At 51.3% G+C, this 16,716-nt stretch overlaps 4 protein-coding genes across 4 annotated transcripts; 1 reads left to right on the plus strand and 3 right to left on the minus strand.

Moving 5' to 3' along the window:
• Nucleotides 1-1,314: 1,314 nt before the first annotated feature.
• Nucleotides 1,315-2,617, plus strand: STEHIDRAFT_116264 (uncharacterized protein; the record flags this gene model as incomplete). Its single annotated transcript, XM_007311037.1, has 6 exons — nucleotides 1,315-1,355; nucleotides 1,436-1,550; nucleotides 1,577-1,618; nucleotides 2,177-2,270; nucleotides 2,314-2,417; nucleotides 2,471-2,617. The coding sequence occupies 6 exons, from the start codon at nucleotides 1,315-1,317 to the stop codon at nucleotides 2,615-2,617; spliced, it is 543 nt and encodes a 180-aa protein (XP_007311099.1).
• A 790-nt stretch (nucleotides 2,618-3,407) lies between these two features.
• STEHIDRAFT_163340 (WD40 repeat-like protein) lies at nucleotides 3,408-4,822 on the minus strand (the record flags this gene model as incomplete). Its single annotated transcript, XM_007311038.1, has 6 exons — nucleotides 3,408-3,647; nucleotides 3,698-3,974; nucleotides 4,030-4,092; nucleotides 4,146-4,414; nucleotides 4,469-4,653; nucleotides 4,705-4,822. 6 exons carry the CDS (start codon nucleotides 4,820-4,822, stop codon nucleotides 3,408-3,410), a joined length of 1,152 nt encoding a protein of 383 aa, XP_007311100.1.
• A 2,324-nt stretch (nucleotides 4,823-7,146) lies between these two features.
• Nucleotides 7,147-8,526, minus strand: STEHIDRAFT_116266 (uncharacterized protein; the record flags this gene model as incomplete). Its single annotated transcript, XM_007311039.1, has 3 exons — nucleotides 7,147-7,399; nucleotides 7,639-7,814; nucleotides 8,470-8,526. The coding sequence occupies 3 exons, from the start codon at nucleotides 8,524-8,526 to the stop codon at nucleotides 7,147-7,149; spliced, it is 486 nt and encodes a 161-aa protein (XP_007311101.1).
• A 1,401-nt stretch (nucleotides 8,527-9,927) lies between these two features.
• On the minus strand, nucleotides 9,928-13,380 carry STEHIDRAFT_116267 (uncharacterized protein; the record flags this gene model as incomplete). The annotated part of the gene is made up of 9 exons (XM_007311040.1): nucleotides 9,928-10,296; nucleotides 10,334-10,684; nucleotides 10,758-10,772; nucleotides 10,914-11,165; nucleotides 11,198-11,902; nucleotides 12,127-12,326; nucleotides 12,449-12,500; nucleotides 12,791-12,966; nucleotides 13,125-13,380. The coding sequence occupies 9 exons, from the start codon at nucleotides 13,378-13,380 to the stop codon at nucleotides 9,928-9,930; spliced, it is 2,376 nt and encodes a 791-aa protein (XP_007311102.1).
• Nucleotides 13,381-16,716: the final 3,336 nt, after the last annotated feature.

Below are 16,716 nucleotides of genomic sequence, written 5' to 3' on the forward strand. Positions count from 1 at the left end.
TGGAATAAAACGTCGACGAACTGCAAACGATAGTCGTCGACTCATGCAACTCCTAGGTGAAGACTAGAATAGAAGCCTCTCCCAAGACTTGGATGCTCCACGGTCGTGTTGAAATCTTCCGTAACAACAAAACGGACGCCTCGCCGATGCCATTCCGTGGGTATCTCCGCATCACCATTCCCTCCCACCGTTTCGCATTCACGCGCTTTCTACTCTCCAACCAGTCTCGCCATCAAACGTTTACGTTGGCAGAACCACGAACGTCGCTATTACATTCCCAGACAGTGGCGGCTATGCTGTTTTTGGGCACCAAAGGGGCTGTATAATGTCGAGGACGAGATCCACGCCCTCTTCTACTGTGAATCTCACCCGCGATTGGTAGAGCTTCAGGCGGAGTGATGGGAACAAAGCGAGATGGTTTCCGTGAGGGGGAAATACTTGTTGGGGATTGAGGACGATCAGGAGAGAGTGCGAGAACTGATGCGGCGTCCCGAGTCGTACGGTCATATGGGATGGTAGATTTTAACTTTATGAAGGTTTTTGAGGGGGTGGCGACGTACGAGCCGCCGGAGTACGTGCTCATTGCGGAAGACAGGGCAGAGGACGACGGTGACTCAGATTGTGAGGAAGACCGTGTCTAGGCTTTATCGGCAGAGTGCAGAGATTTTTTCATCAGGTCTTCGATGTTGGAGTCCGTGAGATGCGTGTACGTTTCAAAGCGGTAACGATATCGGTCCTTGAGGGCCCGTTTTGTACCCTGAATGGATTTGCTTTCCGACACTTGGGCAAAGTACTCGGGCGACGCGAGGCGAACCTCCGCTCAAAAGAGATGGATAACCCGGAAGCTGCTTCGCGGATTTTATCGAATGGATATTAAACCAACGGACTGTGGGGCAGGGGATAGGATGAGATAACACGTGTAATCAGCAGACTGTCGTACAGCCAGGACAACGAGCAGGGCATAGCAATCGAGCTGAAGTCATATTGGAGAGATAGACGGTGACAACCACAGATATCAGAGTGGGAGTTTATGGAAGTGGCGAATGATAATGCAGTCTATGCAGGGGTGTATTAAGAGGAAAAGAGGAAGAACTCACCTCGGTCACACACTGAACGATCCTCGTCAACGCCAAAGTTTTCCGTATCTCCTTCCATCTCAGCGGAGCCTCATTCAATTCCACCGTCTGTACCTGAGCCATCCTGTCACTGATGCCCATGACATGGGTCCACGGGGCAGAGGGATATGTCCTACTCAAGTGGTGGGGCAGGCGACGAAGTCGTCCGTAAAGTCCGACGACTGTATCACACTTTTGCATGGGGGAAAGTGGTGGATTCAAGAGTGCGGGGGTGAATCAGTAAGCATTCTGATAGATGAGAGAAGAAATTGTAAACTCTCACTACATTGGTGCATGAGGGCGTCGACGTACAGGCACAGATCACGAGGCATGAAACCTCCTACTGAAAGTCTTCAAGTCATTGCTTGTTACGACCTTTCCAAAATGATGAGGAAGGAACTTGAATGGTGGAAACGTGCGATCGAGCTCGTCGAGGTCTGTTTGCTGCTCGTCGTCGATAGACATTGGGCATGAAGCTAGGCGAAGGTTCAAAAGAGGCGATGGTGCGCGTAGTGCTTAGTCAGCCGTTTCCACCAGTACATAATTATAAGTTATATGTATACGGACGCGAGAACGCCCGATCATTGCTCGCTGGTCTTCCCACCCACCAGGCAGTATAAGACTCGAACATGAACATAAATAGGCCAAGCTCGCATAAAGTATCTTCACAATAACTACTCGCACCTAGTTTGCGGAAGATCAGTTCCGGCTGGCACCCGCTGCTTCCTGCAACCCATGCTTGCTTGGATCGGTATCTTAGCACGTTTTGCCTGCAGTAGCATCCCGGGATTCTTGTCTTGGTCTCCATCCAAGTTTTTACCTGTGCTGTTATTGTCTCTTGTGCTTTGTATCGAGTTCGTGGACTGATGCCTTCGTCGCGCTTGCCTCGGAATTGCTTCTCACCGAACGTCCTCGTTCTTCATCTTACTCTTTGTGTGTGGCCATACTGGTCCGGAAGTGCGCAGATACCTGAGTATTGAATGGGGACACACCACTGGGATGCCTGTTCTATGTTGCCCTTTTTCTCGGCTTCATCTTTCAATCCAGTTCGTCCTCTGTAGTCCATCACTCAGCTTTTTGTACCGGTAGGCTCAGCGGGCGTCTCGCGCAGCTTTGGCAGACCTTTTATCACGCATAGATCTGAATACGAGCTCTGTACGTGTGCCCTATCCCGAAACTGCTCTACTCTCACCTGCAGCTATGGAGACAGACAAAAAACGAGGGAGCCGCTCTTGCGAGGACGAAGACTCTGTAGAGGGGATTCCGGAGTGCGAAAAGCTTACGAAGCCGCGCAAAGGGGAGGTAAGTTCTAACCTCGTTTAGGTATTCGCAAGTATGCTATTCATTCATTCAAGGTTATCTTCATGCACCCGAGAGTGCTGACCGTAAAAATCAGGTCTTACGCCATCAACTTCCAGTCGTGGTCGAGGTCGTCTGCGACTTGTGACCTTGTAAGCCTTGGCTATTCCATAAGAGCAGGCATTCTCGCCGAGCAAGAATAGTGCGCTCTTCTCCGCAATAAACTTTCGAATACAGCACTCGAGCGACTGACATTCACAACGGGCTCAGTACCTATGTAGCAGGTGCTCATTAATCTGCAGGTTCGTGATGAGGGATTCAGGAGACTTGATCATCCTCTTCCCTTGTACTCTGGACACTTCTTCTGTTACCCACTCCCGTTCTCTCGACTGCGAAGTTTTTCAGTGTAAAGGGCTTCAACCACCACGTGCACGATACACACTATACCACTTCTTCTCGCGGGTGCGGGTGGCACACGATTGAGCTTGGACGCCACAAGAGAATAAGGGCTGTGTGCCAGTCTTCATTCGTCTTGTCTTCGGGCAGGACTATAGCTAGTTCTTGCTCTCGTCAGGCTATACCCCCTTGCGAGGGTCTCTCGGGTGATAATCACTCAGGCTCGCCGGGTCGCTGGCGCCGTGTGTGACTGAAGGAAATAGCAAATTAAGGCGGTTGTGCTCCGGCGGGCACACCTGCTGTCGAGAGCGCTGAATCATATGAGGAGTAAATTCCGCCATATCAAGCATGAAATTACAGTAACACCAGTGGTAAATGACGGGACAAAGACAGGGCTATGCTGTCATGCAGGAGTTGCCCTCATTCATGAATCGAATCAACGTCTGTAACGTGTGAATGTATGTACAAGGGTTCTGCGTCTGGATCAACCAATGAAAAGAAGAACAGATTGCAAACTTCCTCTCAGCCAGTATGCAAGACCTAAAACTGCCGAGAGAAGCTGATGGGCGAAAAGAATCAGATTTAGTGGCAGTATGATTATAATAGGATACTCGAGGGAGACTTTACCAAAGACGAATTCTGAACGACGAACGCAACAGCCGCAAGTATCATTACCCAACGCAAAATACCGTCTCCAACAGCGGGAGATTCCGTGGAGGGTTCAGAGCTAATATGAGCTGCGGCCTCCCCATGATGACTCCACAGGCAGATCGTACTTCTTCTGCCTACGTTAGAACTGGCCACGACAATCCAAGATCGGCCGTTGGTCCAATGAGACTGTACACAGATTTAGAGTTAAATGTATACTTTCAGATCGGAGTGCTTACCGTGACTGTCTGTATCATTCCCGGTCGATTCTGATGAAGCACATCCAGGAGGGATCCTTCGGCAGTAGTGTATACGTGAAAGTTGCCTTCGTCATCACCCCCAACAACGACATCTCCACATTCAGCAAAAGTGACCTGTTTTGAAGATTGCAATGGAGAATCCTTCGTACGGAAACTCCGCGTCCAACGACAAGTCGACATTGAGAAAAGGTCGAAACCATCCCAGGTATTGTCCATCAAGAACATATCCTTGCTATGGTCCACGGCAACACCTGCACTACTCCATAGACGTCAGCACTATTTAAACACCAGCGTGAAGAAAACACACGAACATGGCAGCTCGCCTTGTCGTCTGCCGAGATATAAGAGCTCCTGAGACGCCATCTAGGGTCAGACTGCATGAATGTGTAGTCAGTCGTAGCTTAATTGTGAAATAGGTGATACTTACACGGTCCCGCAGCGCGAACCAAAGACTACGAGCCGGTCTCGGGTGCTGCTGAAGCTCACTGTCTTCGGGACGATGTCCAATTGTTTCGAGAAGAGGGAGGTCATATGAGCTGCGGCATCCACAACCCAAAGCTGAAGGATTCCGCCCAAGGTACAGAGAGCAACAATACATCCACCGGTAGCGTCCTTTACTGTTGTCAGACCGGTAATCTCCTCCCCCTGTCCGATCTTCATGATAACTACTTCCTCGACAACGTCTACGGCGCCACGCTAGGGTGGTATATTGAATAAAAGAGGAAACTTCAAGTGATGTAAAACACTCACACCATCCGTTCTAAGCCAGATCCCCACAAACCCGGATGTCGTCCCAAATATCAAGAGGTCATTGTCGCTTTCGCCCAAAGTGACCCAAGTCAGAGCGGAGATGGCGCCACGCGTGGCCGGACCCAGATGAGGGATGGGAATCGTTGTTCCTTCAGGCAACGACCAGAGCCTTATGCCATCAAGAGCTTTTCATACTTATGAGAGACTATCGGCGTTTCATGAGTAGATATACTTACCACCACTAGCAAGCACACCGTGCTCTGAGATAGCTAACACCGTCACTGCGTCATGGTGGCCTTTCATCTTGCAGACCAGCTTATACCTCGACGAGCGCAATCTTAGGCTGAGATTCATGAAGGGAAGGATAGAGCGAAGGTACGACAACATATGGAGCGGCGCAACAAGGATGAGGAACGTAGAACAGGAGAGGAGAGGGTGGGCGCCCGTAGTCGTCGTGAAAGACCGAGTTTCCTTTGTTCTTGCTTTGTTCACCGTAAGGAGTAGGAGGGGAATGGCAATGACCTCAACAATTTGAATGAAGAGCAGCAAAACCATTTCCTTCGGTGTTTCTTAGTAGTACTACAGCTCCGCTGAGCGTGGCAGACCATTATTCGACGTTGACGCGACCAAGCCAGTAATGCAGCGGTGTCAGAGAGGTGTGCGCGCGCCTGTGGCAATATAATCGTGGACCATGTGATGACAAAGAATCGCGTCGAAGGTTGGAACTCCGTACGCTCCCGACTAATGGGATGCTAATTAACGCTAATTCTCGCTCACGAGCTCTGATGTTTTCGCCCTCCTCACCCTATTGCGACCTATTCCTGCGGTAGCCCCGTCATGCGTGCACACATATCATATGGGGCTCAAAGTAATTCTATTGACAATGAAAATTCTAAATACATGATACAGTCAAGGGCATGGGCAAGGCCTACTACTACTACAGTCATAAAGTAGCTAGGCACATCGCCAGACGACCGACGTCATCGTTCGTGCACGGCAGACACCTACAGAACGATTGGCAAGCAAGTTAGTGATGGAAATATACACATAATGAAGCTAGCGAAAGAAACACAACTCATTGACAAGGACCACGCCGCATGCAAAGGGTCTACGAGCATCCACACCGACGGCGGGGCCATGACCGTGCGTCGGCAAAGGGACCATGGTCGCGAGAGGGTAGTGGTGGTGCGAGTTTTGCGGGTCCGTATGACAGATGGTGCGTAAGGGGCAAAGGGTCACGGTAGAATGAATCGAGTGGGGCTACGATGTTTCTGTGTCAAGTTAGATGCGGTAGAGCAGTAAGACGAAGCAAAGAGCTTACAACGATACACGATACTGACCGAAATCATATCAGTGGGACTAGTGAGTGGCGAAGGTCGGATCTGCGGCACCTGGCGCTCAGCACTTCTCAAGAAAGAAAGAAGGAAGAGTTTATGCACAACACGACTCACCTCGGATGCCTATAATTCTCTGCGATTGTACCGCGCTATCCTTTGCTCGCTATATTGTGTCTATACGTGCGTCATGCACATTGTCATACAATCTGCAAACAATACTGATCCAAAACATGTGAGGCTGACAATGCAAGTACGTACCTTTGAGACAATTTGTGCAGGACGGCGTATAGGGCTCATGTGAGGGCGTCGACGAAGTAGGCGATCCAAAGGTGATCGCGTTGGACGGCGAGCATCGTCAGCCAGACATCTTCGGGATAGTCGATGTTGAAGGACGAGGCCACGGATTCATCAAGTCAGTGAAGAATCAATAATAATAACACATACCTAGTTGTACCTACAGTCTGCTCGACATACGCTGAACGATGGCCAGGGAATGTTCACGGCGCTGGCGCTGTGAAAGCCATACGAACGGCTGTCGCAATGAGGAGAGAGTGCGGAGGGCGAGGCTGGAATACACATCGCCATTAACAATGGCGGACAAGGATGCTGCAGTTCGGGGCTGAGCGCTGAGGGCGCACACTCAACGTCGTGGGCGAGAGAAATGTGTTGGGAGGAACGATGGTACGGCAACGAAAGGCGACGCGTTATCAACTGTGAACAAACAAGAACAAATAGAACTGTGCGCCACGCCGTAAGCATCGTGCCACACAGCGTCCACTTCGCGCTCACTTTGTCGGTAGCCCCGCTTGTCAAAACTTTCAGGAGATATGGAGGAGAGTAAGGCATATGGGCTTTGAGAGATGGCTAGAGGACGGTCCAGGCTTTGCATATAGTATTGTATTGCTCCAGACGTTCTCGGTGGTGCTCACAGACCGCCAGAGAAGTAGTAAAATGTTACACATTGCTTTGCGAACAACCTCCAGGCTTCTTCAACCAGTCCGGAGGAGAGCACCGAGCCAGAGAGCTGCCCACGGAACACTGCGTCTGCGGACAGCAACGGCAGCAGACAGCAGCAGACATCCTCAATCGCGACGGAGTAGTCCTTGCAGAACTTGGCAACCCGCCCACATCTTCTGAAGTGCCTCTACGATGGTACGAGGATGGCGACACGAAGGACGTCGTCTCACATTGGGTCTATAGTGACTGCCTACCTCTCGCAATTTGGTCGGGCTAACGACATTCTTTACGCCCAGCCGTTGCTCTCGTCGGCAGCCCTCAGTTTCCTTAAGCTTTTATTACCGATCTGGTCCTCTCTCTCCGAAAAGCCGGTCGAAGCTAATATTATTCAAACCTGAAGAATGTGTCTATGGACAGGCAAAATAGGCATGGTTGCCCCATGATGAATTCAGGTCCACGGAAGACGCTGGCTATGAGAAAATCGGCGACCGAGACTGCTGAGCGATTCTGACTCAGAGGACTAGTCCTGCCCGCGTGGTATCGCCTAGCCTTCCTCAGACAGTTTATAGGGTCGTTCCAGAGGAAATCTTTGCCAATCGCGTGCTCATTATAAATTATCTTCGCAGATTCGGATGATCTTGCAATTCGGGGAGAGGGTGATCCCTGCTGATTTTAACTTCGAGCAGTTCCATTGGATTATGACAAGTACTGTGCCATATATGTTTACCCTGCGGAGTTGGGGAGCATCTTGCTGGAGGCCAGCAAGGAGATACGAAGGCCCAAAAGAATCAGTTCAAAGATTGTACGTCGCTCATACCGTCGATATTAGGGAGAAAGTGCGGACGTTCATCATATCACAGAAGTGGCTCCGCTCACCTTCTATTCTTCACCAGCTTCGAAGGCCAACAAAGGAACTCTCTGCCGTCATATCGGTCTTTGGCCTCTTGGTCTAATTTAACTTGTTCATCGCTATCATCTTTTTCCTCGACGACCTCGCTTGCTTCGTCCTTGTCGCTGTCTGCCTTCGCATCTTTGACTCCGTCCTCGTCTACCTAGGCGTTACTGTCTTTGTCCCCTACGGTTGTTTCGTCGTCTTCAGCACGAAACAGGATGACGTGTCGTGAGCGATTCACCACTGTGTAAATTGTCGCGCCCATTGACACGCCTCATATTACCACGAATGTCCATCGGTCACACTCGCGAACACGGTACTCCGGACGCTAGGTACAAGTACTTTCCAGTATTGGGAATACCGTCGACATGGGAGTTGAGGAAGGAGGGGAGGACTAGTATGGAAGGGGATGGAGGACAAATAGGGAACACAACTGTCGAGGTCTTTTGAATCCTGACTCAGCTCGACATCCACTCGCACAGGTCAACTTCGCGGGATCCCAATGGGTACGACACGAACGAACGATAACCGCAGGGATCAGATATACCTTCGAATCTGGCAACAGAACGTCGACAAGGCGAGCGTGGCCTAGTAAGTCTTACTTCAATCCATACACAAGTATCATTCTGACATCGTATGCATCCATGCCAGGAATCCGTCGTGGAAGAGGGTCGGAATGGGCCAAATTGTATTGTTGCGAGCTCTCGCTCAACAAATCGCTCCGGAGACGAACGCAGTCCACAGGACGCAGAAGAACTGTACCCAGACCACGATTACCGCGACCGGTGATAGAGCTGGTGACGGTACACACATACCGTCGTCATCATCACACAAATTCCTCGAGGTCCGGCTCGACCAATAGCTACGTACATGGTCGACGTTGAGGGTGCCGTCGAATACAGCATTACTGGCCCTTCGTTCGGACAAAACTGTCATTCGGATAGTGCGGGGACGCCCGATTCCCCATCGTTACTCCCCTTCGAGCTCTCATATATCATGGCCAATCTCCCCTATATAATTTGCGAAGTTATTTGGGCATACCGTTAATAGCAGCGGGAGGTCGAATGAGGAGGGGGCGTTTCGGGCACTTTGGCGGCGGCTGTCCTATAGTGAAGAGGAACGATTGTCTTCCTCGATCTTTGAGTCTGGATTTCGAGACTAGGCCAAGGCCAATGACTCGGTTCCCGCTCATGGTCCGACACGATTACACTTCCTGTTCTTACTTACTTTCCCGATTCGTTCTCTCCTCCGCTGCCTCATCGTCTATCCGCTCCTATACGTCTCTTAGTTCCGGTTTCTTTTCGTCTCTTTTATAGCCCACATCGTCGACCCACATCTGGTCGCCTTCCGACTCGTTCCGCGTCTCCCATACTTACTCAGCTTCGACTCGCGTTCGTCTATAAAAGCTCGACGCTCGCCTCGCTTGTATCTTTGTCGTTCAACGCCCGTTTCGGTCTCTTACCTTAGCTCTTGTTAATTCACTCGTGCTTATCTGGTTCTATCTCATTCGTGCCTTGCCCGTTACATCACCCCTTTCATTCTGAAGACTTTGTTTGTTCCATTGTCAATGTCCATCTTTTGCCGCATGATCATCACAAGAAATGAGCTATTTATTTTCAGCATTACCATGGTGCCCTATTATGCTTCATGCTTGTTAATAAATTGTGGATGTCTGTCTGGGCAGGAGGGTACTCACCATATGTCTAGATCAAGAGCATCAGGAAGACCACATTCCCCTAGCATGCCTCTTGTGCTCTAAATCTGTCTAAGAGGTCTTGCCACTCTTCCGGCTTAGACTATACAAGTTTTCGGAGACCCGCTAGACACAGTAGACCCACTTGCAGATGGGTTTCTTTTAGACTAAGGGTTTCGGACACTTTAGAGACCAGCCTGAAACTCCGACTTTTCCTCCTGGGGTATTATTATCTATTACATGGGGGTATTACAAAATATGGGTACTCAAGGTTGACTCAAGGTGATGTTCAAACATTGACACGGTTCTTTCGGTTCAACGGTCTCTAATGATACTGAATGCTCACTTACTGCATAGCCATTGCCTGCAAGGGGGTTCCGGAAAGTTAAAAAATGACTGGGGGTCGGTTTTTCTTGGAAAGCCAGCAAGGCATGGATGACGAAGTCCATGGGAGCCTTGAAGTCCGCAGTCCGAACGGTCTTGAATGCCCCTGCTGGTTATCCACGACGGCACAGACCGTATCGACGTCCTTCGCAGAGATCTTGACCTCAGGGCCCGTGAAAGTATAGCAAACGTTGATTTAGGGGAGCTTCTCATAGTCGCCGAACAAGAGGTGCCAGTAGAAGTCTTTGATGTGAGTTGTATGACGGACGGCGACTTCGTGGATGGGAGTGAAGGGCTGGGAAGGGACGTACTGGAACTGAAGGTGGAGGGGAATGGAGGACTCTTGGCGGTATTCGAAGAGGGTAAGGTCCATGACCTTGGACTCGGTGTTGAACGAGACCTCGACGGCCTTGTGGTTGTCCTTCTGCTTCTGCGGGCCGAAGGAACGAGCAGCACCGAAGAAGGAAGCCTTGATGGGGAGACCGTCCACGAGCTCAAGGACAATCTTCTGGTTCGGGCCAGGGGCGAAAAGATGATGAATAAGGTTGTCAATGTAGGAAGTTCCCTGGATGACATTGGCAGACGAAACGAGTGTGTTCCACCAGTTCAGGTTTGAACCGGAGAGGAATGTAAGGAATTCGGAGGTAGGGGGAGGCCGAAGTGGAAAAAGTGACGACGTTGTCTTCGGCGGTGACGTTGAAGCCACGAGCAACGGAGACGAGAGAGGGGAAGGCGCCGAGGTAGTCGACAGTCGGGACGTTGGCAGCGTCTCCACCGTACGTACGCTCAAGGAGGTTCTCGACGAGGATGTTGGTGACGTTGTTGAGCATCTCCTTGATGGGCTCGTCCTTCACCGTGGAGTGCTTGACGGCGACGGGACCCTGGAGAATGCAGACACGCTGAGGGTCCTGGTCGAAGACGGCATCGATATCCTCAGCGGGCCAGAGCGAGTCCTAGAAACGCGTATGAAATGTTAGTCAATTCCAGAGACAAAGAAAGCAAGAATGGCGCAGTATAAAAACGCACCTTCTTGAACCAAACCTCGAAAGTCGAATCCAAGATCGGAATAAACGGCACTGGCTTCTACCCCGGCCTCTGCGCAATCGTCAAGAAATACGCTTTATCCTCCGCCGCTAACAGCTGCTCTTTGCCTAACGGATACTTCTCAAAGAACTCTATCACAAACGGCGCCGGCGTATCCAACGACGTATAGTTCTGCAACAAACTCGCCTTCAACCCTCCCCCATTCACACCCGCGAACCTCTCCTCGACCCTCCTCAACCAATCGCCCGTCCAATTCCTCAAGGAGATATCGACCCAGCGCTCCTTGTGGTCGACGTACATGAGACGAACCAAGCGAAGGACGGTCTCCTCGTACGTCATATCGCCGAGGTCATCGACGACAGACCCGTCCTTCTTCCATCCAAACCACGGCTTCGCGAAATCGGCATTCAACTTTTGATCACCTCCGCCCTCCTCTCCTTCAACCACGCCTCCCTCTTCTCCCCCGGTAACTTGAACACCGTATCGTCGAACTCCTTCCACAACTTCACAGCCCGAGTGGCGATCTTGTGGATCGGCTCGCCGAGCTCCGAACGCACCGTCAAGATCCCACCGGTCTCCTTCGCGTACGTGCCTTCCCATTTCGAATCGTCGACGCCGGAGGCTTTGACAATGAGGTCCTTGACGGACGATGAGGTGTGCGCCTCCTTCGCGACCATGACGCGGGACGCGAAGAGGAAACCGTCGAAGGGCATGGGCTGGACGTCGTACTCGGCGGACCAGTCGCCCGTAAGGCAAGGCCACAAATCGTCCGCGCCACCGAACCCAGATCCACCGACGAGGATGACGTTCGAGTGTTGACGAATCGACCGGTAGGTCGAAAGGATGGTTTGATGGAAATCTTCGCAAGAATGGTGACCACCGGAATGCCAACCAGTCCACTGAAGCAGGATGGGGAAGTCGGGGATGGCAGCGTCGATATTGACGACTTGGCGAATGCCGTCAACGGATCCAGGCTTGAACGCGATGTGCCTAATCCCCGCCGCCTTCAACCCCCCGATGATCTCCGCCGCCTTCTCCGTGGATGGAATTCCCGCAGCGACACAGAAACCCTCGATCGGCAACCCTTCCTTCCACATCTCCTGCCACAACGGCCACTGGAATCCAAACTGACGGTGGATGATGTAGAGCGCGTTAAGCGTGAGACCGACACCGGCGGGGATGTTGGCTTAGATCTCGGCGACTTTGGAACGAAGAGCGGCGGCGTTGTAGTGGCCACCACCGGCGAGTTCGACGTTGTAGCTAGTAGAAAAAATAGCAGAAATGAAGCCGGCCTTGACGGTGGTAGGGGTCATGCCGGCGAGGTGACGAGGAATATGAGGCCGCTGATTACGCGATCTGCAATTGCGCCGGCGTAGGAGGAGGCGGAGTCGGAAAGGGCGACGATTGCGGCTGAGGTGGAGAGTAAGAGAGCTGGAGGTGAGCGGGTGCGGAGGATGCGGCGCAGGATGGAGGATGAGGTCAGGCGGGAGTGGCGCAGGCCTTGACGTTGAAGCCTGATGTTCGCCGATACGTGTGAGGAATACGCGTGGTCTCATGGAAGGGAGGAGGGGGAAGGAAAGGGAAAGAGAAAGGAAGTGGAGGAAAGGGAAGGGAGAGGGACGAGAGGCAAGGAAAGGTCAGTACACGAAAGCACTTAGGGTCGCGTCACGCACCTATTCGCCTTTCACCCTCCCTGAAGACCTCTTCCTGCATCCATCTACCTCTCTAATACACCGCACTTCAGACTCAAATTTCGCCGGGGGCAATTTCGTTGAAAGAAGCGATGCTCCGCCGTCCGTGCTTCGGGTTGTTGCCACTGAGACCATGAATACACTAGTGTCGATGTAAATGTATTGTGGTCAGCGTCGGTAAACGCCGCATGGCTCATCTGAACCCAGCTCAAATTTCGTGATGGAATAGAGCACGGTCCATAGGAACGCTAGAGTAAACACCATTACAACATTGCATCCCATAAATGACATTAGCCGTCTATATATCAACGTAGATATCGTTACCCCGAGTCTCCGACCCTCACGGCCGTTGTGGGTTGCGAAGAGGTTTGCGATGGGAAGGGAGCAGGGCGGTGCCGCTCCTGATACCTCGAAGGGGCTGGAATACCTAAAGGTCTGAAAGACACGCCATCCATTGCAACTTCCGGGGGTGTCCGCCTTCGAAACGCTCATTGCAGCGGCTGAACGGAGGGTATCGCGTCTGAGAGAGAACGAGAACGCTGGTGAGGGACCGGCGGAGGTGAACGAGGAACGAATGCTTCGAGGATGAAAGAGGAAGCTTTTCGGAGGTCAGGAGCAAGACGGTTGGGACATGAGGGGACCATGAGCATCGTCATACCTGGGGCAGAAGACTGAGCAGGAGGACTCGAAGGTGATAGAACGTCGATGTCGATATCGACGGCGACGTTCTCCGTGGAAGCAGCGGGAACGACGTATCGAGGATCGAGATCGGAGTCCTGCGTCGACACACTCCCTCTCCTTTCCTCATCCGCATCGTCCGCCGCACCCGTAGGACTAACTTCACCACTCCCACCAAGTCCGACCCACTCCCTCGACACACGCTCCTCCACCCATGAATTGCGTGAGAGCGACATCGCGCTGGAGGGAAGCGCCACCGTCCGTGTACTCGTCTCAAACCGGTAAGGAGCCAGGAGAAGAGAGACCAAGTATAAAAGACTAATGAGCTGGATGCCTAAGCACTCACCCCTCCAGGGTGCCTCTGAGAGGGTGAATGACGCCTTCCGTGTACATAGTAACATGTGCATAACCAACGTGTCCAGCTCCTCAGTTTTCAAAGAGAGTTGACATGCAAGACTAAGACTGAAGGGTGCAGGGCGGGTGCCGCTCCTGCTACATGCTCCTTTAAGTCCAGACCTTTGAAGAGCTGGAATACCTTGTAAGGTTCAAGTGGAACCTTATACAGTACACGAGTATGTCGCTAATACGGGCACTCAAACAGACAGGAGAACGAGAAGAGTGACATATCCAAGAAGTTGCCTGTGTTTCTGCTCACAGACATGGGAGATTAAGGTGAGCTCAATGTGAGCGCACTCAGTACTCAAGTACTCACCGCTCGAGGGCGCGATCGGTGAGTGACTAAACGGGCTTGATATCCTCGGACAAAACCGGCCCGGGCCAGACCAAGTAGGGCCTGTTTGGGCTCGTTTCACTAGTTTGGCCGAGCTTCGACCCATTTCATTCCAACTTGAGATTTGCACGTTCTGCAGATGGCGCAAAACAGATATAAACTTAAGACGTCTTCAATGTTCTGGCTGCTGTGCACAACATTCAATTAGACCTTGAACACTGTTTACTGACTACCTCAGTAGACAGCCTGCCCAGATAATGTTACACAATAGATTATAATGAAGGAATAAGGATAGACATCTATTTAAAACACACTGCAACCAAATCAGTAAGGGCCCGGGGAAGATAAGCGAAGAGTCAGAGACAAGACGAGACACAAGTCAAAGAGCGTGTAACTGTGTTGGTTCATAAAGTTTATGACCCGACACGCATAGCACATGAGCATAGAGGAAGGAGACAGATGGGGCCGTACTACAATCTCCCACGAAAAAGGAAAAGGGAACGACCGCTGCTTTTTGACCAATGTCCACTCCGAACGCACAGACACATCATATTGTCGTCGTCGCCACCTAATCACTTCGGAACTCGCCCTGCAATCCCTGCGCTGCGAGACGCGGCTCGAGATTCTTCAGCGGCTCTTCTTTCGCAAGCAGCTCGTGCTTCTTCTTGCCGATCTCCTATTGCACTTTGAGCTCGATCTAGTCTATGTTACAAGCCCCTCGGGAGAATCAATGAGTCACTGCAAATCACGGTGACAAAGTGAATAAATAAAAGGTCTTCTGCAAGGCGCAGATGGAAAGAACGCACTGGGTGTCGGTGTTCACCATCCTTGAGAGATCCTTGGGAGGGTACATCTTGCACAAGACATCGTGAGGGACTTAAGATCAGCAAGATGGGAGCTGTATAGACAAATCACGTCAACCACCAACAAGGAAGTGTTTATAAGGGGACAAGACGACAAAGTTATAGTGTTTGAAGATAGAGTGGGGATGGGCAATATATGGCGGTGGACAGGGCGCGCGAAGCAGGGAAGAAATAAAGACGTACCGACGTTGAGGGCTTAATCCTGATGCCTTCCTCAAGGTGCGCAAACTCATGGCTGTCAGACATATTGTGGTTGGATTGAGGGCCTCCACTCGCAGAGCTTGTTGACAAACAGGTGGCCGTAGATGAGAGGAGGGCGAGATAGTTGAGAAAGGAGAACGAAAAGCGGATTTCGGAGGGGATGACGCAAGTGTAGGCAAGAATCTGTGATGACAGATGGGTCAGCTGTTGAAGAAAAGCGATAGGTGAGAATAAGAACTTACGAAGAAGATAGAAGAAAAGAAGGAAAGCGAACTCAAGAAAGAAGAAGAAGAAAAGGACCGGCCAATCAAGGCAGCGGTGAGGGCGGTAAAGATAGACGAGTTTGTGCCAGACCACCCGCTCGTGGTGAGTGCGCATCATTGGCGAGAAGGTCTGGCTGGGGGGAAATAGCAGCGCGGGCGGGTAAGGCGTTTTATATGGTACGGGTAGAGGGGATAGTCAACGAGGTCACGCCCCAATGGTGGGACAGTCAACAAGGTCATGCACACGACGCGTTCCAAACGCGTCCCGGCGTGGCGTGGGGATGACTAAGTTCTACCATTACTGCGCCACCCGCCACTTAGAAATCCACCACAGGGGGCTTCAAGCCCAGTGAAAACCGCATCGACGTGTATCTATGGAATCGCACTTGCCGTTTATTCCATAGATACACGTCGCAACTTGGACCATTCCGAGATGTGTATCTATGAATGACTATGGGGCCGTGGAGCTCTCATCTCGGCGACATGGGGCAACTAGTAGTATCTATGAGATTCTATGAGATTCCATGTGTTCCAATTTACAGTCTATCGGGATGTTTGGCACGAAAGGGTGCTTTTATTGTTGATTCTACGTATACATATGCATATCTACAAGAGTCTGCTCCGCCGCATCTCGCGCCACATCAATACAACCGCCACAGCTCTCGACGGTCTACCAAGAAAGAAAGCCTGAATCGATGCTGAGCCAGACAGCGTGTTTGTGTCTACCGAGAAAGAGAGTATGAAAAAATGAACTAGGATAGGGTATTTCCACGAATTGCACGAGGGTCGTAAGGGCGTGGAAAGGGAGAGGGTCGCGTGCGTCTGCCAACGTGCTCCAGTGCTTTTCGAATGCGGCTTGCGTCATATTGGGCCACGCTGCTTTCCACTGTAAGGCGCAGTTCCGTCTGAGCCGTTGAGAGGTATAAGTACTAAGAAGGAGGCGAAAATGGTAAAAAGTGCAGCTTACTTCGGTGTATCCTTTACACCGGGAGTTAGGGACTTGCCCCCCTTCACTCTGCCATCCGTCTGAACACTCATAGGGTTGCTGGGTGTTGGGTAAGACGACGCCATGTGACTCTGTATTTAGAGCATGAGAATCAATGCAGATGTAGACGAAACAGACAACTCACGGATGAACCTGATTCGGTAGGGAGCAAGACTGAGTCCGTGCTTGCCTGTGTGTAAGTGCCGGCTCTGCAAATAAATGACATGGTCAACGATACATCCGAGAGTCCATACCGTGAGGATACGCACAATATATCATTCTCTTAAGAGAGTAAAGCTACTGTTAGTGAAAAGTGGTATAATGACAGCACTAGAGAAACGCACCATGAAAGGTACGGACAAGACTGCCGTCCAATTCTTGTCGGTGGGGCCCGGAGGTAGATCGTTCGATAGGCCAGTAGCGGATAGTGAACCATCAGGCGGTGTGTTCGAAATGGTGAGCTCCTTCGATGAAGATACCAAATGGAAAGTGACGTTGAAACTTGACCGGACACGACGCCCGTCACATCG

Source organism: Stereum hirsutum (genome assembly GCF_000264905.1).
Source record: "Stereum hirsutum FP-91666 SS1 unplaced genomic scaffold STEHIscaffold_23, whole genome shotgun sequence".
NCBI lineage: Eukaryota > Fungi > Basidiomycota > Agaricomycetes > Russulales > Stereaceae > Stereum > Stereum hirsutum.